Source organism: Homalodisca vitripennis, chromosome 2 (assembly GCF_021130785.1).
Source record: "Homalodisca vitripennis isolate AUS2020 chromosome 2, UT_GWSS_2.1, whole genome shotgun sequence".
Classification (NCBI taxonomy): Eukaryota; Metazoa; Arthropoda; class Insecta; order Hemiptera; family Cicadellidae; genus Homalodisca; species Homalodisca vitripennis.
The window spans coordinates 187,603,024-187,628,270 of NC_060208.1; the positions used below are offsets into that span (position 1 = coordinate 187,603,024).

General features: G+C 34.1%; 2 protein-coding genes across 2 annotated transcripts in view; one reads left to right on the forward strand and one right to left on the reverse strand.

The window, feature by feature from the left end:
• The first annotated feature begins 342 nt into the window (after positions 1-342).
• Positions 343-25,004, forward strand: LOC124355165 (transmembrane protein 41A-like). Its single transcript, XM_046806161.1, has 5 exons — positions 343-636; positions 14,087-14,242; positions 16,670-16,831; positions 19,049-19,187; positions 23,702-25,004. The coding sequence occupies exons 1-5, from the start codon at positions 541-543 to the stop codon at positions 23,914-23,916; spliced, it is 768 nt and encodes a 255-aa protein (XP_046662117.1). The 5' UTR covers positions 343-540; the 3' UTR covers positions 23,917-25,004.
• Positions 20,236-25,247, reverse strand: part of LOC124355164 (ubiquitin-like modifier-activating enzyme 5) — a 32,876-nt gene continuing 27,864 nt past the window's right edge. The window contains exon 8 of the mRNA XM_046806160.1: positions 20,236-23,841. The gene's annotated coding sequence lies outside the window, so the exon portion shown is untranslated. The remainder of the gene's footprint in view (positions 23,842-25,247) is intronic.

The following is a 25,247-nucleotide window of genomic DNA, read 5'->3' on the forward strand; positions in this document are numbered from 1 at the left end:
AAACAACGAAATTCAGAAATTGTAATAAATAATATTACTATTAATATTGTCTCCAATCTTTTTGGAGTGTCCAATCTAAGTTAAAGTTGAAACTTACATAGTAGTGTAGGCCCTTAAATAAAATCTTTAATTTTAAAGAATTAATTTCAATAAACTGTTTATAGTTAAAAAATTGATGTGCTGACTAGTTTAACCTCTAAATATGTAGTACCAAGATCAGGGTGTTCTTTCTTGGTGTGTACAGTCTCATTTTTATCGTTAAAATCTCAGTTAAATCATTAAAAGTTGCGTTGACTTTATTTAATTTACACTTTGTTGTATATAGTTGTATGTCTGCCTTTCTATAGAAGTATTTTGGCACGAGGCCTTTTAATGAGCCTTGTTGAGATTTGGAGGGCATAGTTGTGGCGTGACATGAAACAGTAAACAGAATAACAGATACAAAACAAACAAGACGTGATAACCTTCAATGATTAATGTATTTGTACGATACTTAGGCCTACTTCATTTTTAACGAACTTTAGAAATATTTTTTTGTAAATGAATAACGTGCTTTGTTTAGTTCCAATAATCGTTTTAGCAACTACATGGCTGTACTTTTTAACATGCTTGACACCTGAAAATGCAAATGGTTCTGTAAGTATAATTTTGTTATTGCTGTAAAGTCAACTACTAAACAACTCTGTTTAAATTGACAAATAAACATGACGTTATGGTTACACACCCTCATTATCAAAATACACTTCAATCAAAATTGTTATTCTGCTTGTCATCCAAGAGTGCAGTAGAGTATGATAAGCGGACCAGGTTTTTTATACCGATATTGACAAACGATATTACTCAATTATAACTTTTGATATAACTAACTGATAATGATTTTGAACAATAACTAACTTGTATCAACTAGCCTATAAACACTCATAATAAACGTATTTTCTTTTATAGATAATAACAGACAGTCGTAAGCTCGATATGCAGAATATCTCTGTATTTGTGCTGAAGAGAAGTACGGTATTCTAGAGAAGATGCTTCAACAACTTCTCGAAAACGGTTAATCATTGCTATACAGGAGAAAACAAACAATTACGCATATTTCGTATTTTCCTGTTATAAATGTTTTTATGTTGTTATAATTTCAGTATTATTTATGAGTTTTTCATATTTCCAGTTCTAATAGTTTGATCGTTAGAGCTCATTTATTATTTATAAGATTGTATGTGTGTTGTATCAATTATTTTGGTAATTATCATATTAACGGCCGGAGTGGAAAAATACGAGTTTTGCATTATTGACTTATTGGAATTGTCCTGTAGAACAAAAAAAATAAGATTTGATGGGGTGGAAATGAGAAATAACGAAGTTCTCGAACATAAACATAAACATGGAACAACTGTTCACACGCGGAATAATATTTCCATGTTGTACATCCACGTCGAGCGTCACGTGAACTTTTGTGACCATGATTCAACATCGTGATAACATCATCGGATGCGTCGCCATCTTTGCAAACGTAAATGAAAAATAATACTGAAATAAGCAGAATTTTGATCCAAATGAACAATGTTTTTCTTAATATCGAGCTACAAATTAATTACTTGTTATCGAAATGAGACGAGTGCCTCCGGCCATCAGCATGGGGCTTCGGCAGCACCTTCGGTGCTACCCCGCACTGATGCCAATATAAAGAAAAACATCCCTCGAGATAGTACCTATCAGTAAAATATCAAATTCTATAGGGGCTGATCAGAAATATAAATTGAAATGTAATGTAAAGGCAATTATGTAAAGTGAAAAAAACTTAATAAATCATGAAAAACTCTAATATAAATATATAGATGGATATTAACAGAGAACACTTACCATTAGTGTATTGGCGGATATAGCTGAGCAGCAGGAACAAAAATGTGGATTTTTTAAAATTGCAACATTTAAAACTTTTAAAAAAAATACTTTTTCTAATTTTCCTATCGCAACGAAAGAACAAAGTCTCCCAGTTTAAAAACAACACGCGACCGCACGACGAACAAATACACTCATTATTAAAAATTCCATGTTCAATTAAAAAGGAAATAATTTCATTTAGGTTAAAACGTAAACTCTTTACGTGCCCTACTAAACACTCCGATACACACAATTCACTAGGGTTGGTCGAACTATTGGATGGTTGATTCATAATTGTAACGCACTCACTCAATCCAACCTACTGAACACGATATCTTGTGAAGCACTGACTCATGTCCCGAAGAACTCAGATAACAGATACACTATCAGGCTGCTATCAGTCCCGGCCGCAGATAATATTCAAGTAAACAGATTATCCAGACACAGCACACAAACTGAACATTAAAACATTAGAAACTTAACTATTTATGAATATACCCCCTAAAATCATGTTATTTGTCATTTGCACCCCCTAGTACTATATATTTTTTGTTCAGGAGGGTGAGCAGAATATGTTGATAACGTCAATTTCGTGATTTGCCGCCTCGGCCTTTAATCTTATAATATCCATTATTTTAATTTAAATGTGATTGTATTATTTATTTTAATTTAAATGTGATTGTATTTATGGCCATAGATATGTTGATATGATTTATAAACACGTATTTGATTTAAATGAATATTAAGTATCGGTGATTGTACTAAACTGTATAAAAAACCGGATCCGCTTATCATACTCTACCTGCCTTAACTACTTTATGGATAACCATGGCGCGTTAACTCTAATACTACCAATTAGTTTTGTAAATTATTTACTTCTTTTAGTGTGGATTAAGTGAGGAGTTAAAATATTTTGAAATTAATATAATCAAAATATTTTCCTTTTTAATCGGTTGTTTATTCCGAGTGAGTATATGAGTTAGTCATGTAATCATGTGTTATTTATTAATTTAGAAAAGATATCTCTATGCAATTGGAAATTACCAGGTGGATTTGGGCTGCAGTTTAGTAAGCGACCACCATAACAGACGAATCATCAATATTCGTGATTATTGAATCATCGATATTCACGAGAATCGAATCCTTAATATTCATGTTTATCTAAAACTACTAAAACCAAAATATAGAACCAATTTACATTATAGTTAAGCCTATTTAAAATTACATTATAGTTTGTATGTTTATAGGTCTTGAAAAATAATAATTTAACTATGAATAATGAACTATCTAGGCTACATAGATTTATAAAATGTAACAGCAATACAGTGACATTTTACTATTTTGAAGGATAAACATGTCCTGTCTATACATAATTTTACTTTGTTTGAATTAATTTGGAACAATAATATCGAACTGAAGTACGTTATAGACTTTTGAGATTGTATTTTAGTGGTTATATTTTTATATGTAAAAAATAAAAGTATCTAATATTATAGAAAATAAATATATTCAAGTTACATTTTTATAACCATACAAAACAAACCTCTCAGAACGAACTGATGACATTAAAACTACACTTGTTTATCAGAAAGTCATAGTTGTTTGGTTCCAACTAACATAGTTCATGATTTATGCTATTCATTAAACCAAATTTAATGTTTAAAAAGTGTTCTTAAGTGCGGTTTTTTGATATGTCGTGTTTGTTTTGAGTTACATCTTTAATTCTACATTTTATTTCCTCAATACAAAATGGAGACTTTGGATTTAAAGGAGCAAGATCATCTATCTAGCCATTTGATACATTGTTCAATGATAAAAAATACATTTTTATACTAAAAGCTCATGTTCATCATCATTGTTCTCTCCAATTTACTGATTCAGATTCAGATTCAGAAATTCTTTATTCATAAAACAAATGCACAGATTGTACAATGAATAGCGTCAATCATAGTTAATAAAAAAATTATCTAACATCAACTTATAAAGTATTAACCAACATAAGCATTAGTACTAGGATTACTATTATAATTTTTAAGTGTATTTCATGCACAGTTGCTAGAATAAACATTCATTCATTATAAGTTATGGTAATAAATAGTTATCTTATACATATAAACAGACACATACATACATAAATACATATACACAGACACATATACACGTAAATTTGTACTGTACAAATGATTGATTATACTTTGTTTGAATTACTGAATTTTAAACAATATTGTTATTCTGTAAAATACAAACATCTGGCAATTATTAATTCTGAATATTTATAGGTTAAAAGCTTTAATATTCGATAGTTTCTGTTTTCAATTTGTATTTAACTTGATTGTTGTGGTGGCCGCTTATTATACTGCAGCGTTCGTTTGTAAGTAGATTGTATGGAGCCAAACACAAGCACAGTATAACATTTATATTCGTACATGCCTTAAATAGGAAGGCTGAATGTGTACAGCAGCATTAAACCTTTTAGAGACAAGTCTACACATTGAAAAGTGTGTAAGAAATGCCAATTCCAGACTTTACTGGATGTTGGGGAAAGTGCTAAAAGTGCCAATATGTAGTTTCACTAGACATTGGATACTGGGAAGATATAGTTTTAACATGATTCGGCTTTTGATTTATTTTAATAATTTGTTTAATAAATAAGGCTATTGTTCATATCACTAAAGCATTCACCAACAACCAAATAAGCTATTTTGTGACTTACATTGTAAATTTGTTTAGGTTTGAGTAGTTTGATCTCATATTTAACCTTCTAGAGACCAACATAAACTGTTACAGATAGGCTTTACCTGACCACATTACATCGTTGGTGGTCTTATTAGGGTTAATGAATAGTGCTTTTTCTTATTATTTAGGACCATTTACGATAATTCTTGAGTGAAAACATAGTTTAATTCTGGAGCTCCTGGCTCGGCCATTTATGAAATGCCATCGGTACCTTATGGTATCAAAGTCATGTTTTTATTATTTATTCTAATCTAAGTTTAGTGGTATTCAAGTTTTGTTTCCACCACAATATTTATGATGCACTTTGTGGTTTTTAGTGTTGAAATAAGCCAAATTTTATGTAATTTGTTGTACTGTTGTAATGACGTGTTTTATATCTTAGAACCAAAAATTTTCTATTAGTTGGCTCTAACTGCTGGTATTTTTTCATGAAACATTAGGTATGGTTTTTAAAATGGGATTTTTTGACTTTTAAAAGCTATCAGTTGTATCATTTAACAATAAATGCTTTAAAAGATATTAACTACTAATCGAGTTTTACATCTTTTTGTCTTTACATGGTTTTGGGCCTGGTACATTTTTACAAGAATACATTGATCATATCAACCTCCACCCAAGCAAATCACTGGGTCCTCCTACCAACTTGACTACAGACCAATGACTCACCAAACTGTAAAAGTCCCTCAGGTCGGACTCAGGAATTGAACCTGTGACTTCAAGGCCAACTCGCATGCCCGAGAGTAACGCCTTAGGCCACACAGCCATCCTGACTTGATGTCTTGGTTGTGCAGATAACTCACTTATAATTTTGCTCCTGTAGCGCTCGCACACTTATAACTTTGACAGCACTGTAATGTATTGTGATCATGACTCATATTTCTGTAGAGTTAAAAGTCGTACTTTTTACTTCCTGTGTTATTTTTACAAGTTTGGCTAAAACTCATTATTGTTACTAAGCAACTTAACAATGAAAATTTATAATTTTCTCATTTTGTATAAAAGAAGAGCATGCTTTTAATTTATTACAAATCCAAAACATACGTGAAATTCACTGCATTTTGACTACACCCTGGATTTTTTATAATCAGGTTTTTCATACACTGAAAACCAATAACGTAAATAAAAATTAAATTTTACTTTTTGCAAAAATACATATATTTTTTAATTGTATGAGACAAATGCCATTATAATCTATGTATTTAGCTGAAAAACATATACAAAACTATTTGAATATTTTATTACTTCCAATTTTAACAAATTAGAAAAAAATATCTTGCAATCATGGATAAAATTCTTTTGGCATTTTAGGAAAAGATGACCGGCAATTCCTGTTAGAGGGTTTTGTAATATTTTATTAATTTCACATTTTAATAATCACTAATATTAAGAATTAATTAAACATTTATTTTAATATTATAATTTCTCTTCCTTCAATTTTAGACAGCGACTAAGTTAATAAATCTTTGTTTAATGAATTATTATTGAATTTAAAATTCTTTTTCTTCCTTTTTATATGGAGCAGTGAAAAATGTTCACAGACTGTGTGTGAGTTGGCTGGCAAGTGTCAATTTACTGTTCCGTTATTGAAAATAAGTAAAACGTATTCCCTGTTACTTTCTGGAAGAAACCACTATCAGCCCAAAATTGAAGATGGAGACAGATGGGTGGGGTTTTTTCATGTGATGACGGTTATTTCCAAAACTTTTTTCCTTTAAAAATCTCATTAGGCTTATTGATACATAAAGCTCTTTTTTGTTTGTTTTTTGTTCTCATAGGACAAGAAGCTTATAAATTGCACTTAGTCCTACAAGAACCTTAGCGCTGCTTCTGGAGTGACAGGGTATTCAGGATGGGTAAGGTTAGTCGCTAACCAGGGCTCAGCGACAATTATGACGGGCCCTCAACCGTTCTGCGGTGTTCCAGGGTGTGAATCCTCTAGGGTTGTCTCGAAATGGATTCGCGCGGAGCATGAGAGAAGGTGGAGGTTGCATCCGGGTTTGAGAGTGAGTAGAATGGTATTACAGTCACCTTCCTCCAGGGTGGCTTCGGACCTTCTCTCATTAAACAGATCAATGTCTTCCAAGGTCATTGGTCTCATTACAGGGCATGGTCACCTGAGGAAGCATCTTCACAGAGTCGGCATCCTTCAGGAGGATCCGCTCTGTGGAAGGTGTAATGAGCAGGAGGAGACTGCTGAGCACCTGCTCTTTGATTGCCCTGCAATAGCAAGAGAGCGGTATGCCATCTTTGGTAGTTTGGACAGGGGTGGTGAATTTTCCCAGGAGGACTTGATAGGTTGTTTTCGGCGGTTTGTTGAACTGCTGAAGTTGTAGACTGGTGGGCCTCATGGTGTTTCCGGGGTGCGCAAAAAGCCCTTGAGGCTTAAGTGCATGGCAGTAGGCAGTAGCGTAGCCAGAAAATTTCGTTCGGGGGGGGTCCGAAAATGGAAGATCCGGGGGGACGTTTTGTGTGTTATTTGCCAATGAGTTCACTGGTAAAAGGTAAATACCAAAAATATGGAGCTTTAGAAAGTGGAAAGATGTAATAGGCAAAATTCAACTCTCACAACAACTCTAGTACCACAAATTTTCTTGTATTGCTACAGAAACTTTACGAAGTTCGATTCTGGCCGAGTATATGGCTCCAAAGTGACGTTGGATTCACTGGATAAGAAAGAAAAAGAACAAAACATAGCTTCACTCAAGCATATAATTGACACAGCTATATTCTGTGGAAAAAATGAAATACCCCTTCGGGGACATTGGGCCACTGACGGCCGAAACCCTTTAGAAAAGGAGGGCAAATTTCGAGCGTTGCTCGGGTACAGATCAAACTAACGGTCGGAAAATGTACCGGAAAAACTCTACTGATTAGCAGTTCGGCTACTTTGGATTTCACTGATTGAGGTGTTTATGAATGAGTTATAATGACAATTTTTTGTATCATTACACTGTAGACGAGTATATAATTATCGGAAAAAAAAAATCCAAAAAATCACTTTCGGTCGGAAATAAAATTACACCTGAAAAACTCTAATGATTATAACTTCAAACTACTTCGGACTTCGGTTATAGAGGTAAAACGTGGTTTTTTGATTGAGTTAGGACGACGATTTTTTTGTTATCATTAAACTGTACTCGACTACCTATATAATTATCGACAAAAAATCACTTCCGGTCGGTAAATACCGAAGAAAAGCTCTCTACAGATTCAAGTTTTGACGATTTGGATTTCACTGGTTGAGTGGTTGAGGTAAAAGTGGTATTTATAATTTTGTTAGGACATTGATTTTAGGTATTAATTCAAACGCCGACGAATATAAATATATAATTATCGAGAAAAAAAAAACAAAAATAATCACTTCCGATCGGAATATACTAAGAAAAATCTAGGCAAACACAAATAACCTCAGTCAGTGAAATCCAAAGTAGTCGGAACTTCTTATCAGTAGAGCTTTTAAAGTGTATTTTCCGACCGAAAGTGATCTTTTATTTTTTTCGATAATTATATACACGTCTACAGTTTAATGACACTAAATAAACGTTGTGTTGTGACTTAATTCTAAGCAGCTATTTTACGTCTCCAAGACGAATTTGAACGAAGTGGTCGCTAATTTAAAACTGTCCAAGTCCAAGTCGGGTCGCTAGGATGGCCTCTGGGCGCTCCTCCTGGTCTGTGGGCAGTATCTGAGCAATTTGAGCTCAATGACTTGCCTGTCAAATGTACAATTTGCTCCTGCAGCAGTCTAGCAGTTGGTCGGTGTGCCACTGACGGCCACAGCTTCATTGAAGAGCCGGGTGAGGGCGGTCAGCTGCGCAGCTATTTCAAGACGGCTTGTAGGCTGCGCTGGACGGGGGCGGCTGGTTCTGCTGCTGCATCAGCTACTGGCACCTCCGTTTGTTGCAGCAGAGTGGCTGGTGAATGTGGGCCACTCTAGTTTCTGCCTGGGAGTCGCCTGGGCCTCTGTGTGACCGGAAGGTCAGCCACAGATGCCGGCGGGCGAGGAAGTCGGTTGGCTGGGTTCTGGGGTTTCCTCCGGCGCTTCTTCTTCTGCGGCATGTCGTCCTCAGCTTCACTCTCCGATACGGAGTCCGCTGGTGACTCATCTCGCGCTGGTCGCTTGGGCGGCTGGGCCGTTGAATCGCCTCGCCGATGATTTGGTAGGCCGGGGACTTGCGGCCTAATTGGACAGCTGCCGCTCTGGCCTCCTTGTAGGCTGGACACCCACGATAGTTGGCGTTGTGATCGCCGCCACAATTGCAGCAGTGACCCTTCTCCGTCGAGACTTTGGGGCAGTTCATCTTCAGATGATTTCCCCCCAGCGGACACATTTTCTCGGCCTCCCGCAGTTGCCGGAGCCGTGGCCAAAACCTTGGCACCGGTAGCACTGCGGCGGGCCGACCGGCTTCTTGTAGACAGTGACTGAGACCCTGACATGGAGCAGGCTTGTCACGTTGTAGATTTGGCAAGCCCGCTTGGTGTCAGGATTTTCTCGCTCACTGTCCCTGGTCAGCGTGATCAGCCAGCTCCTGGTAGGTCTCCTGGCTGTCCGAAGTCGTGCAACCTCGACGACGGCGAAGCCCTCGTCAGTTAAGACATCGAAGAGCTCCACATCATCGGTTGTCGGGCAGTCCGCTGATCACAACCTTAAGCGATCTTTCACGCCCAAGGTTGTGAGTGTAGAAGGGCAGCTTCTTGGAACATAGGTACCGCTGAACTGCCCTGAAGTCCTCCACGGTGGTCACTTTCAAGCGATAGTGAGCACCGTGGAATGTTGTCGTCAGGCCGTCCCGCGCCAACTCCTCCAACTTCTTGGCGTGGGTAGGCCAGTCCGGAACACTGTCCAGGAACAGCAAGGGTATCCTGGGCGTAGAAAACCGAAGCCGTAGGTTGGTCAGATGTCACAGTAGCAGTGGTGACGTTGTGGCCTTTAAAAAGGCCCTTTGCTGGAGCAGCGACCTTTCTTAGGCGCCGAGCTGGCAGGTGGAGAGCTAGGCCTCTTAGCTGGCTTCCCGGCGCTTCCAAAGGCACGCTGTGCCATCTTCTTGAAGATGTCACTCATGTTGTTCCAGTAGTTGTTTACACAACGAGCGCTGGAGGTCGAACGTTACAATTTAGGCTGCTTTGCGACGTCACGTGACCGCGCTCTATAGAAATTACCATGATTATACTACACTATCCGAAAGGCCGAGCCCAAAACTATCGTTTGATACTTTATGATTTAAACGAAAGGACAATTATATTTTTAACAACGGTCACTTTAATCAATTAAATCAATCAATTTAATGTTTGTAGACAAGAGTAAATGATAACTCTCCTTTTTTCTCCTGATCCATGCTTTATTTTTTAATACGTCTTAAAATTTCGGGGGGGGTCCGGACCCCCCTGGACCCCCCCCTTCGCTACGCCACTGGCAGTAGGCCGCCCCAAGGGAAAAAAAAGGTTAGTGGGTTGGGGCCGCCTCCCATCGAGATCCATGAAGAAGAATTGCCCGGAAGAAGGGGAGGCCAGCTCTGAACTAGCCTGTCCAGTCAAAGCAGGTAGGGGGTGGCACACACTTGAGGCTAGCAAGAACCTCTGATAGTTAGGGAAAGAACCCCACCAAACTCCAACAGTTATCTTCTTCAGTAGAATCGAATTACGCTTGCACCAAAGAATCTCGTCATTTCAGTTAGTGATGTGCTGTTCCTGAACATCCATAAAGTAGCCCAGATTTAAGTGATACGTTTTTGCTGTGTCTAGTGGTAGGTTCAAGTGGAAGGGATCACCAGCCAGAAGTGATCCCTGCTGGGTCATAAAGCTCTTAATAGCTTAGCAAAACTACAGTAACATAGATGTTTAATTTTAGGTTTGAAGCACAAGACTCCAACTGTAGTTGAAGGTATCATATTTTTGGCAAGACAAAATTAATCATTTAAAACATCAACATCTTGGAAATTAGAATTATTATTTAGAAGACCAAATGCAGATGTTTGTCAGTAATTTTCTTGAGGGCTTTTCAAAATGTTAGTTTGATTTAATTTAACAGGTGTACAAATTTCAGAAAATTTTTATTTAATCATTGTTATGTTATCACTTTCATCAATTCTTATCCAAAACCAATACCCTATTTATATTACTATAAACTTTTTTTCTCAAAGTTTAACAACTTGTAACAGAAAGACCAAGATGGACATAATAAATCATAAAGTTCATATGGAAAGTTTTAATAATAAGTCAACTCAGAATATGGCTCAGAATATGGCTTGTATAGTAGGCTCTGTTAGTAAGAGTTCATGGAAATTTTGTGAGTTTAGCACAGCACAAGAGAATTTTAATAGGTTTCTAGATAGTTTTAAAACATGTTTTGAAGTTTCTTTTCCTTATACATCTGTCAAATTTAAATGTGGTTCCCAAAGTGCGAAATGGGTTACGAATGGGATAATTGTGTCAAGTAAGAAAAAAAGGGCTCTTCACAAAATGGCAAAATATAGCAATGATGTAAATTTTAAGAAATATGTAAAAGATTATAAACATATTTTTAAAAAAAGTTTGTGCTGCTGCTAAAAGAATGTATAATTGTAAATATATCAAAGATTCTGAAAATAAAAGCAAAGCTGTGTGGAATGTGATAAAAACTGAATTAGGTATGAATACAATTAAAAAATCTGACTGCATGAATCTCAAGGTACAAGATGAAATGTATACAGATGCTAAGCATATTGCACATTATTTCAATACAATGTTTGTAAATATAACTAAGAATATTGGTGCCAAACCACAGATCAATTCAGCTGTTCAGCTACTAAGTAACGTTTCTTGTAATAAACAAGCTCATTTGTATTTAAGTGTGTTTGTGCTCAAGAGGTTTATAGTGTCATAATGAGTCTGAGAGACACGAAGTCTGTAGCATGGGATGAGATCCCAGTGGGAGTGCTCAAAGCTACTGCAATGTACATCTCACATCCTCTGGCTTTGATTATTAACCAATCATTCATGTCTGGTGAATTTCCCATCCAACTGAAATATGCAGATGTAAAACCAGTTTTTAAAAAAGGTGAAAAACAGGATCCAAACAATTACAGACCAGTCTCCATCCTATCCAGTATCTTTAGTCTTTGAAAAAATAGCACACAAACAGTTATGTAACTACCTAGAGAGTAATAGTTTTCTGTGTAAAAGTCAGTATGGTTTTCGCTCTGGCCATAGTACAGTTGAGGCTGCCTCTAATATGGTTGAGCAGATCCTGGGGGCTTTGGATGGGTCACAGAGTACTGCTGGTGTATTCTGTGATCTCTCCAAGGCCTTTGACTGTGTAAATCATTCCTTACTTGTTAGTAAACTAAAATTTTATGGGATTTTGGGCAACTCTTTAGCATGGTTTCAATCTTTTCTTCATGGTAGAAAGCAAAGAACGCTAATCAACAATAATGGCATAAAAAGTATATCATCATGGGTGAATATATGTGCTGGTGTACCACAGGGGTCCATTCTGGGCCCTTTGTTGTTCATTATCTTTATAAATGACATGCCACATAATATTAGAAATGACCTGATTTTGTATGCTGATGACACAACATCTCTGGTAAAATGTAACAGGGAGCAAGATTTAAAATTAGAAATAATTAATTCCCTAATAGACTTAGAAAAATGGTTTACTTGTAATGGGCTCGCATTAAACAGTGATAAGACACAAATTGTAAAATTTCAGACTGTACAAAATAAGGCTATGTCCAATTTTAATATAGATTTTAAGAACTCAGTGATTGTTACAGTAAATAACACTAAGTTTTTGGGGCTAGTTATTGATAAGAATCTTTCTTGGAGACCACACATAGAACTGCTAAATAAAAAACTGAGCTCAGCTTGCTACCAAATGTACACATTGAGAGAGCTGGTTGATATTAAGACTAGGCTCATAGTTTATTATGCTTGCTTTTGTTCATTGGCACAATATGGGATCCAAGTGTGGGAATGTAGTTCAGGTATTTTCTCTGTTTTTAAAGCTCAAAAGAGATATATTAGAACCATGCTATTTTTGAATCAGAGAGATTCATGCAAAGATATTTTTAGAGATATGAAAATATTGACCATTCCATCATTGTATATCTATAGCTGTTTAATATTTATTCATAATCGCCTAAATTCAGAAACTATAATTCATCATGAACATCAGTATGGCACCCGTTTTAAAGACAATCTGCAATTTCCTCTTCACAAATTAACATTATTTGAAAGCTCTCCAAATTATATGGGAATTAAATTTTACAACAAATTACCTCTACATGTAAAGCAGCTAACACTGTTCAGTTTTAAAAAAGCAGTGAAAAGCTTACTAATTAATAAGGCCTATTATAATATTTCTGAATTCTTGCAGGACAATCTGCAGCTTGTGTAGTTTTAGTGAATTTGACAAAAACATTGTTAATGTATGAAATGTTGTACAAACTGTTTTTACCATATAGTATGTATTATTGACAAGCAACCTGTTCACACAACATGTATGTATAACTGTGGATGTTATGTTGCAATAAATTTCTTGATTCTTGATTGCTAAGAACTTTGAATTGTTTGTACATATTTAGATTTTATTTAATAGTATATTATGAAATTTATGTTATTTTTTGTTATTATAGTTTTGAAATGTATAAAAAAATTTAAATATATTCAAGCCCAAAATAATACAGTGTACACTGCAAAATAATAAAATAAATAACATTTAGTATATTATAAGATGTTATACTTCCTTCATAATTTAGCTGACTAATCAACATTAGTCAACTAAATTATGAAGGAAGTGTAAAATCATACTTTTATCATAGATAAAGTCAAATTTTTATACAATAAATAATTGGTTCTGTGTCATATTTTACATATACATTCAATCCTGATGAACAAGTATACTGTTTGTTGATTCAGTTGTACATCTCTATCCATATAAAAGAGTGTATATGTCTGACAGTGACTTGCATGATAATGTTCTATTCCAAAATTCCAACCATATTGCAACTTCTCTATTTGTTAAATTGATGAGATGGAAATAGTATAATGTAATATCTACATTCAGGTAGAATTTTATTGGAAAGCAAAAAATATAGATTGCAAACATCCAATTAACCTACTGATTTCTATAAACAAGCCATAAACAAAATAAGGAAACAAGGTGAATCACTTATTTCTTGATCTACAAATCATAACTATTACAACTTATTAGTTTTTATCTGTAACAGTTACTTGTGGGCTGCTACATGATGGGCCTATTTACTGTAACGCCCATTCCCACTTCATTTTAGAGTTAAAAATGTGAATAAAGTATTGTCATATATACAGGCACCAAAGTACTATCATCAGAGATTTTAAACAATGTTTTAACTAATTGAACTAATTTAATATTGAATTGTATTGTTGTACAAGTGTAACACATTCTATAATAATATAACAGGCAATCTGATTAGATATTGACATTATTACCAATGTTATTTGTTACCAGGTAAAACTCAATTTCCCTACAAGTCTACAAGAACTGAGGGAACTAGCTTCTCTACTTGAGTCGTACTATAAGCAAAATAGCTACTATGTGATCGTGCTGTTCTGCAGTGCCTACTTATACAAGCAAGCTTTCATCATTCCGGGATCAGTTTTCATGGTAAGTCTTTCACAAATATAAGTATTAAAAGGAGATTATATTGCACTCTACCTAAATATTGTAGATTTAGTGTCTAATTTAACTCTGGAACTGGTAATCGACATTATAATATTGATCTGACATGCACTCTTATTGACAGTTCATGTAGAACATAAGTCAACACTTCCACCACTATTTCGGATTTTAGTAGTGAAATTTGTTTTTCTGTTTTGGCAACAGTGATGTCATAAAGTTGCCACAACGATCGTCTTCGTATAGCCATTTTGAAGTTGAATTTATTGTTTGTAGCGTTTTTAAAGCTACATTGATTTATTAAAAAAGATTTAAACGTAAATTAAATGAAAATTTTGGGATCGAAATATTGGGATTTAATTTTAGATTAGATTGTGAAAAATCAGGGTAAAAACGAACATGTAATCTGTTGGCAAGTTAGTACTGGTAGTTTTAAATTGTTAGGAAGGCAGGTTGACTGCCTTGAATTGATTAGAACTTGTCTTGGTGCGACTATTGTTCTCCTTGTTTGATACAGCTGGACCAATGAGGGAACACAACGGATGTCCTGCAAAGTTGATTGGAAAGGAAAGTATTTAAGCGCCCGCTCATAATTTTTGCCCTTCTTTTGGTAATTTTCGTGAGTTAAGTTAATTACAGTGCGACGTGTTTCTTAAATTTTTTTTTTGTGAGGGATTTTAAGGTAAGCACCAAATTTATTGTATGTTTTATTGAAATAGTCTTCCAGATCTGATATTAAATTAATTTTGTTGTCTTGTTTATAGGAAAAAATTAAATTCATAGAAACTACAGAGCAATCTGAATAACCTATTCTCGAGGAACAATAGAGCATAATAGAACCATACAAGTTACATTTGGTTCATACTTGCAAGAAAAGTGAATTAAAATTGAACTTTGTTAATAACTTTAATTGAGATTTGGAAAAATAGTAATTTATTAATATTTAACTGGAACTGTTTTATTGTGAATTATTAATTGGAAATTAATTGAACCTTAATAATTGTTTGAGAGAGTTGTAATCTGAATTGCAGAGACTTAAAAGTTAAGGTTCAACTAGTGTAAAGAGAAGTTTAAATTTTGTATTTTTTTAATTGTGGGTGTACTTAGAAGTGAACATTTATTTTAGTTATTTCCAAGTGGTATTTGATTTTTATTTAAAAACTTTATTATTTTATTTTAGAAGAGATTTTTAGTTTGATATATTTGATTAATATTTTTTATTTCTTGCCAAAGCAACTTAATAAATTTACTAAACGGTTTGTCAATTCTTTGTGGAAAATAGAGTGAAGAAAATTAACGTTAAACTTATTAATTTGCCAGTTTAAAAATAAATCCATTGTTTTTATTTAGAACTGTGGTTTTTATTTTAGACAAACCAGATAATATTTAATAGTTAACAAATTTAGTAATAAATTGTACTTAATATTCACTAGAAGCTTACTAATCAAAAAATGTTTTATATCCTCTTGGATGTCTTATTGATAATTTAAATATTAATGCTCTGGAATATTAATATCTACAATCCAAGTCATTATATTGTTACAATAAAACACATTTTAATTTTCAAACGCATTTCTCTAGTACAAACAAGTAGTACAAACCAACATATTATATATTTTTATAGATAAAAAAATCTAGTTGTTAACTAGAATCAGTCATAGACTTATGGTGATGATATATATATTGTACAAACTTGTGATAGTGTTTAAAAAAAACAAGTGTTTGTGTGTTTTGGTCTTTAGATTTAGTCTCAAAAGGTATTTATTTCACAAGATAGTGTTAATTACTTATAAACGAGTTTATTATGGATCTTATTAAATCAATAACGTAGTGTTTTTTTTTAAGTAATTTCTTTTTTCATGTGATATGTTGTAATTAGTACGTCTAGGATAATCTAGGCTATTGTGCAGTGCAGTGAATGTGTTTGGGAACTGCAATATTAATGATATATCATGGATATGGTTTATTATGTTAATTTATGGCTTGTTATAGGCTCTCATTTCTATAATGTGCCAACATTTTGCTGATTTTGACATTTGAGAACTTGTTGACCAGTCAAGACTCAGACAACCTAGGCCTTGACAGTGATACCTAGGTTTCCCTTTAAGCTTTCAGGATCCCCAAACAAAGCCAATATTTCAGCAAAATTCAAAATTAATATTTATTTATTTTTAAATTAATGTAATCAGTGAAATATATCCACATTAAAATTTACATAAGAAACATTTGATTTTTTTAGATGTTTCTCTCAACATCACTTGTCACTTATGCACCTATGAAACTTCACTTGCAAGATACCACGAAATTGTTATTAATTTATTTCTTATTTTGTAGTTCACACAATGCTGTGGTATATTTTGAAAACATTTAGTGTAAGAATTATATTTTTACTAATTTTTTAAATCACTGTTGCAGAATGTTCTGGCTGGGGCATTATTTGGTGTGATGAAGGGATTCCCACTGTGCTGTGTGCTGACTGCTGTGGGAGCCACTTGTTGTTACCTCATGTCTCGCACGTTTGGTTCCTCTGTTCTCCACAAATACTGCCCAGCACAAATCAAATTCCTTCAAGAAAAGGTATTGCTTTTAACCCTTTGAATGCCACAAGGCAAAAAATTTAGTACAAAAGAAATGCACTAGCAACTATATTGCAAGTCATATGCGAAAAATGCCAGGGAATAATAAGAAGTATTACCGGGCTTCAGGAAAAACAATATATTTTTTTTATTTTTCATACTATTTTTATGAAACAGGTATCAAAATGTTTGTAAAAAATTGTATTACAATAAAATGTTACAAAACAAATGAAACAACATAAAATAATATTAGTTTTGGCATGTCAAAACCAACAAATGTATAAAGCAATTTTTATTTTTAGTTTTTATTTTTTTTGACAAATTAATAAGAAACAATTTTTACTATGGGAAGAATTTTTTTAATATTCTTTATAACATTGTTAATGTGAAAAAAAATAATGGTTAACTTTTTTATATAATTACTATAGTTACATAACAATGCTTGAAATTATGTACATAATGAAAAAATCATTTTTCAGTACCGGTAACACAACACTAAAACAAAAATAATTAATGCATTACTTACATTTATCCTTTGGTTCTAAAGTATATCTAAAATATGGTCTTCATATTTTCCCAAAACATATGTACACACACACACACACACACACACACACACACAAGCGCGCGCGCGCGCACGCAAGCACGCACGCACGGGAGATATCAATTTAACAAAATCATTTTAAAGATCCTAACCTCAAAACGATGTAAACACAACCATTTGACCGAACGTATTATTTTAGATATTACGCATACTATACGTAGCGAGTTGTTTACGCGTCAACGATGTTACGCGCCCGGTTGATCACCGCCAGCTGTTGTTGCTTCTATTATTCTGTGTTTTTTTTATCTTCACTAATATAAAGTACTATGTGAACTATTATTTATCTATTGCAGGATAGTTAACAAATAAAACAATATTGGTTGTGAAAAGAATTCATGAAAAATAAAGCGTTAAAAATTACGATAACAGACGGCGACGACGGATCGTCGCCTGGCACTTTTCGCAAAGTAAGTCGGCGACGATCCATCGTCGCCGTGGCACTTTTCGCAAGGGTTTTTGGCGACGATGTATTGTCGCCGTGGCACGCAAAGGGTTAAGGTTTTTGATGCGAACTATTCTGGCCATCACAGTACAGGTTTATTGACATTTGCCATAGCAAATAGCAAATGTACGAATACGTGTTAGCATTTCAAATTTCCATTTTCAATAATAAGTTCTAAGGTTGTGCAATCGATTTTCAGTCTGGGAAATAATTTGTATGTTAAATTCATTGAATAGAATAGAATATTTATTCAGCCACAAGATATTCCAAATAACAAGTCAAGATCAATACAAGTTATGAAATATATGTAATATAGGCTGTAAATATTTCTCTCAGTATGTCAAATTGATAAAATCAATAGAATCAACATTCAATTTCAATAATGATTTAACAAATAATATATAATATAAACAAACAAAAAATAAAAAATAAGTAGTTTTTGGATAGTCAATAAATAACAAAAATAAATATATAATAAATAAATAACAATTATAAAAATAGTTAGTGAACATTAAAACCTACTATCAATTAAATACTGAAACATTTTGACATTTACCCACATTATGTTAAATATACTTATAATTAGATTTTTTAGACTACACATCTGGTTAAAAATATCAGACAACACTAAATAATATGTCTAAACAGTTGCAAAATTTTGTGTGTGACAAATTTACAACTCATTCCAATGTTTCATTTCAGTGGGTTGTCTGTTGACTGACCGGTTTGGGTTTGTGATTGCACGTGTGAAGTAGGCGTACTATGTACCTACCACTATGTACTATGTTGGTATTCTGTGTAGCCTACTATTTATTTGTCATGTTTTCATCTTATTTAGTGAATTTATGTATTATTTTTGTTTATTGTTTCATTTTTAATTACTGCGTCTTTAAACACCTGATGATGATGATACACTGGTTTCGAAGTCATCACTAAAAACCAATTTTGGAACTGTTTGACATGGTAAAATACATATAATTTAGTCTATTATCACAGTTTTATGACTATTACAAACATTAATTTATACATAAAATATTCTGGAATTGTCAGTGAGCACTTTCAAAAATTGTATCAGCCATCTAAAGTTATTTGTATTAATGTAAGTCAGATGGTAATGAGTTATTTGTTCCGTTTATGATGTTAACATTCTTTTGTTTTATTTTTGATTACAGGTTAACAAAAATGCAGACCGGTTGGTGTATTATCTGCTGTTTCTGAGGCTGTTTCCTATGACTCCGAACTGGCTGATCAACCTTCTGTCTCCAATCGCAGGAGTCCCACTCCACCTTTTCTTCCTTACCGTGCTGATCGGTAATCACTGATTGTACTTTAAGTTACTTGAGATTTGGAAGTACTTACTCTGTGAATATATTGATTTCAGCTCCATTTGACTTTCCGCTTAGTGCAGAGTGTGATATATGAAACTGGTACAAATTGGCTGAAGAGATCCATGAAAAGTGGGTGACAAAGATGTTCAAAATGAACTCCTTACATTGTTGACATCAGAGACACCTAGGCTACAAAGGAGATTAGTGTGGTTACCTAGCAGCTATCCAGTGTATTCTAGATGAGGAGTTCATTTTGAAAGTCTTCAAATGTGTCTTTTGAAATTTTGTCTATGTTATTATTTATCAGTACAGTTCTTTGTTTAAAGTTTGTTATTGATGACGGAAGGTTTGACAGGATAACAGGATTTCGGACATTTGCCATCGTTATATGTTACAAACGGTATAAGACAATGTTTCGAGGATTGGAATCTATCCTCATCGTCAGATGGGGAACCACTTCCCCAAAAACAAAAATAAAGAAGAAAAGAAAAGGGTTCAAACGTACAAAAAAGCTGCTTGGAGTTTAGTCCAGGCGTTGTCACTGCAGAGAATGCAAGTCCCGAGCACAAGTCACGAGTATGAGAAACACAATCACACATCACACCAGTACGGATAAAAGTGGGCGAAAACTACTCCAAGCAGCTAGCTATAGGTATAATTTTCCATATTTTGTGTACTGTTGTTCCATGTTTGTTTGTGACCTTAAGCTCATCATTGCCTTTATTAAGTCATATTAAAATCTGTTTTTTTTATCAAAGTTTACGATTTATATTTTTTTTACATTGAGACATATTTACTAACTTTCTTAGAATATAAATTAAGCACAAACTATGTACAGTTGCAATAAATAACAATAAGACAACTGATCTCTGAGCAATTGCATTCAGGGTATTTCCTGTAATATTTTTTTAATCGTGCTTAATCATGGTTTTTTCCCAGGTTTCAGTGAAAATTTCAAGCATAAAGATGGTGAATAGTTTTACTGGCTCCAGAACACATCATTCAGGGCAATGGTAATAGTACAAGCAGAATGAGTTTACTCATAACATTTATTCACTACGTTGTTAACACACTAACCAATACTAATAACTTTTTATTTTTGTAAGGCTTTTCAATACCAATCTAGCTATCTTCATCAGACACATCACAAAATGACACATCACTTTGGTTAGTTATGAAGTTTCCTAACCATAATTGCAATACAAGAAATATTCGCAATAAATACAAAATTATTCATGCACCTTTCCAATATTTTGTAAAGTTAAAGCATAATTTCTGGTTTTTTAGTGCCACAAAACATTTAGGAGGATGAAATGCTCCTTAGCCATGGCTTGAGCAGACTTCATCTACCCGCAACCAGAATAACAAATCATAGCCAGACCTCTATAGATTTTATATGCACGAACATAAAAGAAACGGAAATAGCTACCAAAATAACACAGACAGGCCTCTCAGACCACACGGCCCAACTATGTACGATTCTCACAGATTCTACGAAACAGCCACTGACCCAAACAAAAAGAAGACAGTTTAATGCAAGAACAGTGCAAGAATTGAAGCACAATCTGGAATCCCAAGACTGGACTAAAGTCACTCTCACCGAGAATGTGGAAACTGCTTATAAAGCATTTAGTGGAATTTTTCAAACTGCATTGAACATAGCATGTCCACTCAAGATAGTAAAGAAGAAAAGAAACCCCTACAAAAATATATGGGACAATGAAAGTCAGGCCCTAAAATTATCATACTTAGAAGCACTGAATAAACAAATCATTACTGGCCACCCTGATGACAAAAAAGAAACAGCTCGAAGGAAAAAATGTTATGATATAAAACTCAAAACTCTTCGTAAACAGTGCAACTCTTCATTCATAGAACAGTCGGACAACAAATCAAAAGCTGTGTGGAATGTAATAAATAATGAAAGAAAAGAAAAATCTTCAAAAAATCCACTAGAATGCCTAAAAATAGAGGAAGAAATCGTTGACTCTCCAATAACTATTGCCAATCATTTAAATTACTTCTTTGCTACAGTCGCTGACCGAACACTCCTCAGAAATGGAACATCGACACCTGTAATAGCACCAAACAATAACAACCAAACACTTCAAACACCAAACCTAGCCTTCTTTGAAACCAACAAACAAGAAATTGGAAAAATCATTGACTCTTTAAAAGCAAAAACATCAGCAGGGGAGGATGAGATCTCATCAAAATTGATCAAACAGTGCAAACACGAAATAATCACCCCACTGACTCACATCATTAATAAATCACTTTCACAAGGAATATTTCCAAATGAACTAAAATTCGCAAAAATCTATCCGAAATTCAAATGTGGAGCAACAAATGAAGCCACCAGCTACAGGCCAATTTCCCTAATCTCTACTTTTTCTAAAATACTGGAGCGAGTAATACTAAATAGACTACTGAGCCACCTCAAGCAGCACGATCTTCTCACCCCTAGACAACACGGTTTTATAAAAGACAGATCAACTTCAACAGCAATAGCTCAACTAATTGAAGAAATCATCGACAATCTGGAAAAAGGAAAAATTGCAACAAGCATATTTTTGGATTTTAGCAAAGCGTTTGACTGCCTTGACCATGAACTCATACTGAAAAAGTTACACTCTCTTGGAGTCATTGACAAGGAACTTGACTGGTTTAAGAGCTACTTGAGCAACAGGGAACAAGTAGTAGAACTTACTTACTTGGAGAAAAACACTGTGACGAAAGTAAAATCCAAGCCAATACCAGTAAGCAGAGGAGTACCTCAAGGCTCCGTGCTTGGACCCGTCTTGTACATTCTCCTAACAAATGACTTCCCAAATTATCTCCAAAACCACTGTGAAATTGTAATGTATGCTGACGACACAGCTTTGATTTTAGCAAATAAGAACAAATCTCAGCTAGATATAGACTCTTTTGTTGCATACAATGTGGCTAAGCAATACTGCCACCTCAATGATTTAGTCTTAAATGACTCAAAGACCCAACAGCTAGTCTTTACACCTAACCCAAACCAATATGACGGGCTCCCAGAAATAACTACAATTAAATCAGGAAAGTACCTTGGTCTAACTGTTGATCAAAACCTCTCATGGGAACCTCACATCAATCAACTCTGCCACAAACTTAATAGTAGCCTGTATGCAGTGAGAAGAATAAAACAAATCAGTAGCCCTCAAGTAGCTTTGACAGCATACCTTTCCCTATTTGAATGTCATCTCAGATATGGACTGATAGCCTGGGGAGGTACGACAATTGGAAATCTTAAAAGGGTGCTCGTTATACAAAAAAGGGCTGTCAGGACTCTAAGTGGATTAGGACCAATGGACTCATGCCGAGCAGCTTTCAGACATCTAGGAATACTGACGATCATAGGACTCTATATCCTAGAGACGATCTTATTTGCCACAAAAACAGGGCACGCAAGAACTGGCGACATCCACCCCTACAACACCAGACATAGAAACAACTTCCTCCTTGACCCTCATCATCTGACTCTGTTCGAGAAAAAACCATCGTATAAAGGAGCCATGTTCTTTAACAATCTACCTGACTACCTAAGAAAGCTTCCAGAGAAGAACTTCAAGGCCTCCTTAAGAAGCTGGCTGCTGGAGCATCCATACTACAGTGTCCAGGAGTACCTTCAGTGGAGGACAAGCGCTTTGTAATTTACATACACTGACTCATGCACTGATTGTGACATAAACACTGACCTTTGTTCTATTCTCTAAGAATATGTTCAATAAAGATATATTCTATTCTATTCAATAAAGATATATTCTATTCTATTCTATTCTAGCCCAGATTTTCCCAGCGATGAGTAGACACCCTGGTGATGTTTGTTTAAGAAGCTCTCCATAAGGAGTCTGAACTTACATCCTCCTCCATAACCAGTAAAATATTTTAGATTGTTGGAGTGCCGGATTATTGAGGGCTTATAACTACAGAATAGAGTAGCTTCAATAAAAGAAAAAAGATATCCAACTCCAAAGTTTGTTGTACCTTTGACACATTGGTTTCAATAATACAGATTTCATAATCATATATTTTATTTAGATAAAATACAAGTCAAGTAAAAAAATTAACATTGATAATAATGAATATAAAAACAAATTGATTAGAAAACAACCAAAATAATACTCTAAGCATAAAACTAATTTGGATTTTTTAACAATGATTTTTGTACATTTGTTAAATAATTTGTTGTGAAAACCAAAAGTACAAAGACATTACAATAAGCAAAAGCTTGGCTTTGAGATAATTTTTGATGCAATTGTGTTTTTAGTTCATAATTATGTGGTGTTTTAAATTTGAACTGTAAGCCAAACTGTATAACTTATGACATAATATACACATCATTTATGGTATCTTTGAACATTCTTTGTCCAATAGTAAAATTTGTTATTTATGAAGGCCTGTAAAATTGAAAGTATATGTGTAGAATTTAGTTTATAAATTAGTGTCATAAATTTTAAAATGTTGCAGGTCTGATGCCGTACAACTTCCTGTGTGTGCAGGCAGGGGGCATGTTGGCATCCCTGCGGACACTGGAAGACGTGTTTAGCTTCACAACACTGCTACAGTTGGCAACAATTGCAGTGGTGGCCCTCGGTCCCAGTTTTCTCCTGAAACGGAACAATACCTTCAGAGACTCATTCAGAGAGGTTGACACCACCACAGAAACCAAAAAGTCACAGTGATTCTTTTTAATATATGTATATATACAAACATTTCGCGAGTTCTGGAAAAAAGGTTGTGAATAGTTATATTACATAGCTTTAATTTAGAAGCTAGTTACTATAATTTTATTTATTTTGTTACCAGATTACTGGGGAAAACTTGAAACATAACATTTTTATATTTAGTTCCCTTAGTTCAGTCAATACACAGAATAAAACTGTACTGTTCATAGTCTATAGTGGCCAAAAATGATTTCCAGTTTGCATGTAGCCTAAGAATGCATACAATTTTTAATATTATGAGTTGTTCAGTCTTCAAATGACTGTTGGATTTATTTGGTGATAATTTCTACACTGCTGTTACATAATATCTTCTTTTTCATTATTATGACAGCTAACTAAAATTGGTCTATGTAAGATACTCTGTTCATATAATAAGAAATCTGCGGTGCTAGTTATGGTGCTTATCAATTACTCTGTTCAGAGTTGCGCTTGTGTGGACATTGCAAATTATCTAAGGAGAGTTACCAAAGTCAACATTAATCATAAAGTTTTGTTTTAAACATTCAATACTTTACTTTTATGACTAAATACTATAATAAAGTTGTAATTTGTTGCTTTTGGCTTACACTTGCATACTATAAATGGCCTCAAACCTGTCAATAAGAGGAAAATTATAAAAGTGCCATTGATGTTTACATTTGTGTGACATGTCAATGAATGCTTACATTAACATCATCAGTTTAATGCTGAATATTATTCACTTCAAAAGGATTTGTTTTTAAAAGTTGAAGTGACATAAAAAGTGGTAACAGCGTCATTGAATAAGCCTTTTGTCTTTGTCAACTCTAGCACATGTCACGTGAAATTTATGTATGCCATTTTCTGTGCCACTAGAGTGTTTGTGTAATCAATGTTTTTGCAGCATTTGTTTGTGTCTAAACTGTAAACTGAGAGATTTTGCATACTGTGATGTATTCAACTAAAGGTAGGAAACAATGAAATTGAAATGTAAATAAGGATATATTTATAAAAAAACTGGTATTTATAACAATTTATGTATACACTGTTATTTACATGATTATTAAATAAAACACGTTTTCATATAATCTTATTAATTCATTACTCCATGAAATTATTTCAAACTAAATAGAATGATTACCTACAATAAAGTACCCTTTGACAAATTGAGGCATGGTCAGAAATATTAGTCTTCAAAATTAGTAGACATAAACATCGTGAAGGTTATGTATCATCATGCAAGCATTGCTCGTAGGAAATTTTAGCCAACTCAGGAAAATTTGAAAGAAGGACATTTAGATCATGGAAAAAATTGTCACTAAATAGAATAG

Coding starts and splice junctions, on each gene's coding strand:
- LOC124355165 (XM_046806161.1), top strand. CDS start 541: ATGAATAACGTGCTTTGTTTAGTTCCAATAATCGTTTTAGCAACTACA. Junction 14,243..16,669: donor TTCCGGGATCAGTTTTCATG/GTAAGTCTTTCA, acceptor TCACTGTTGCAG/AATGTTCTGGCTGGGGCATT. Junction 19,188..23,701: donor CTTCCTTACCGTGCTGATCG/GTAATCACTGAT, acceptor AAAATGTTGCAG/GTCTGATGCCGTACAACTTC.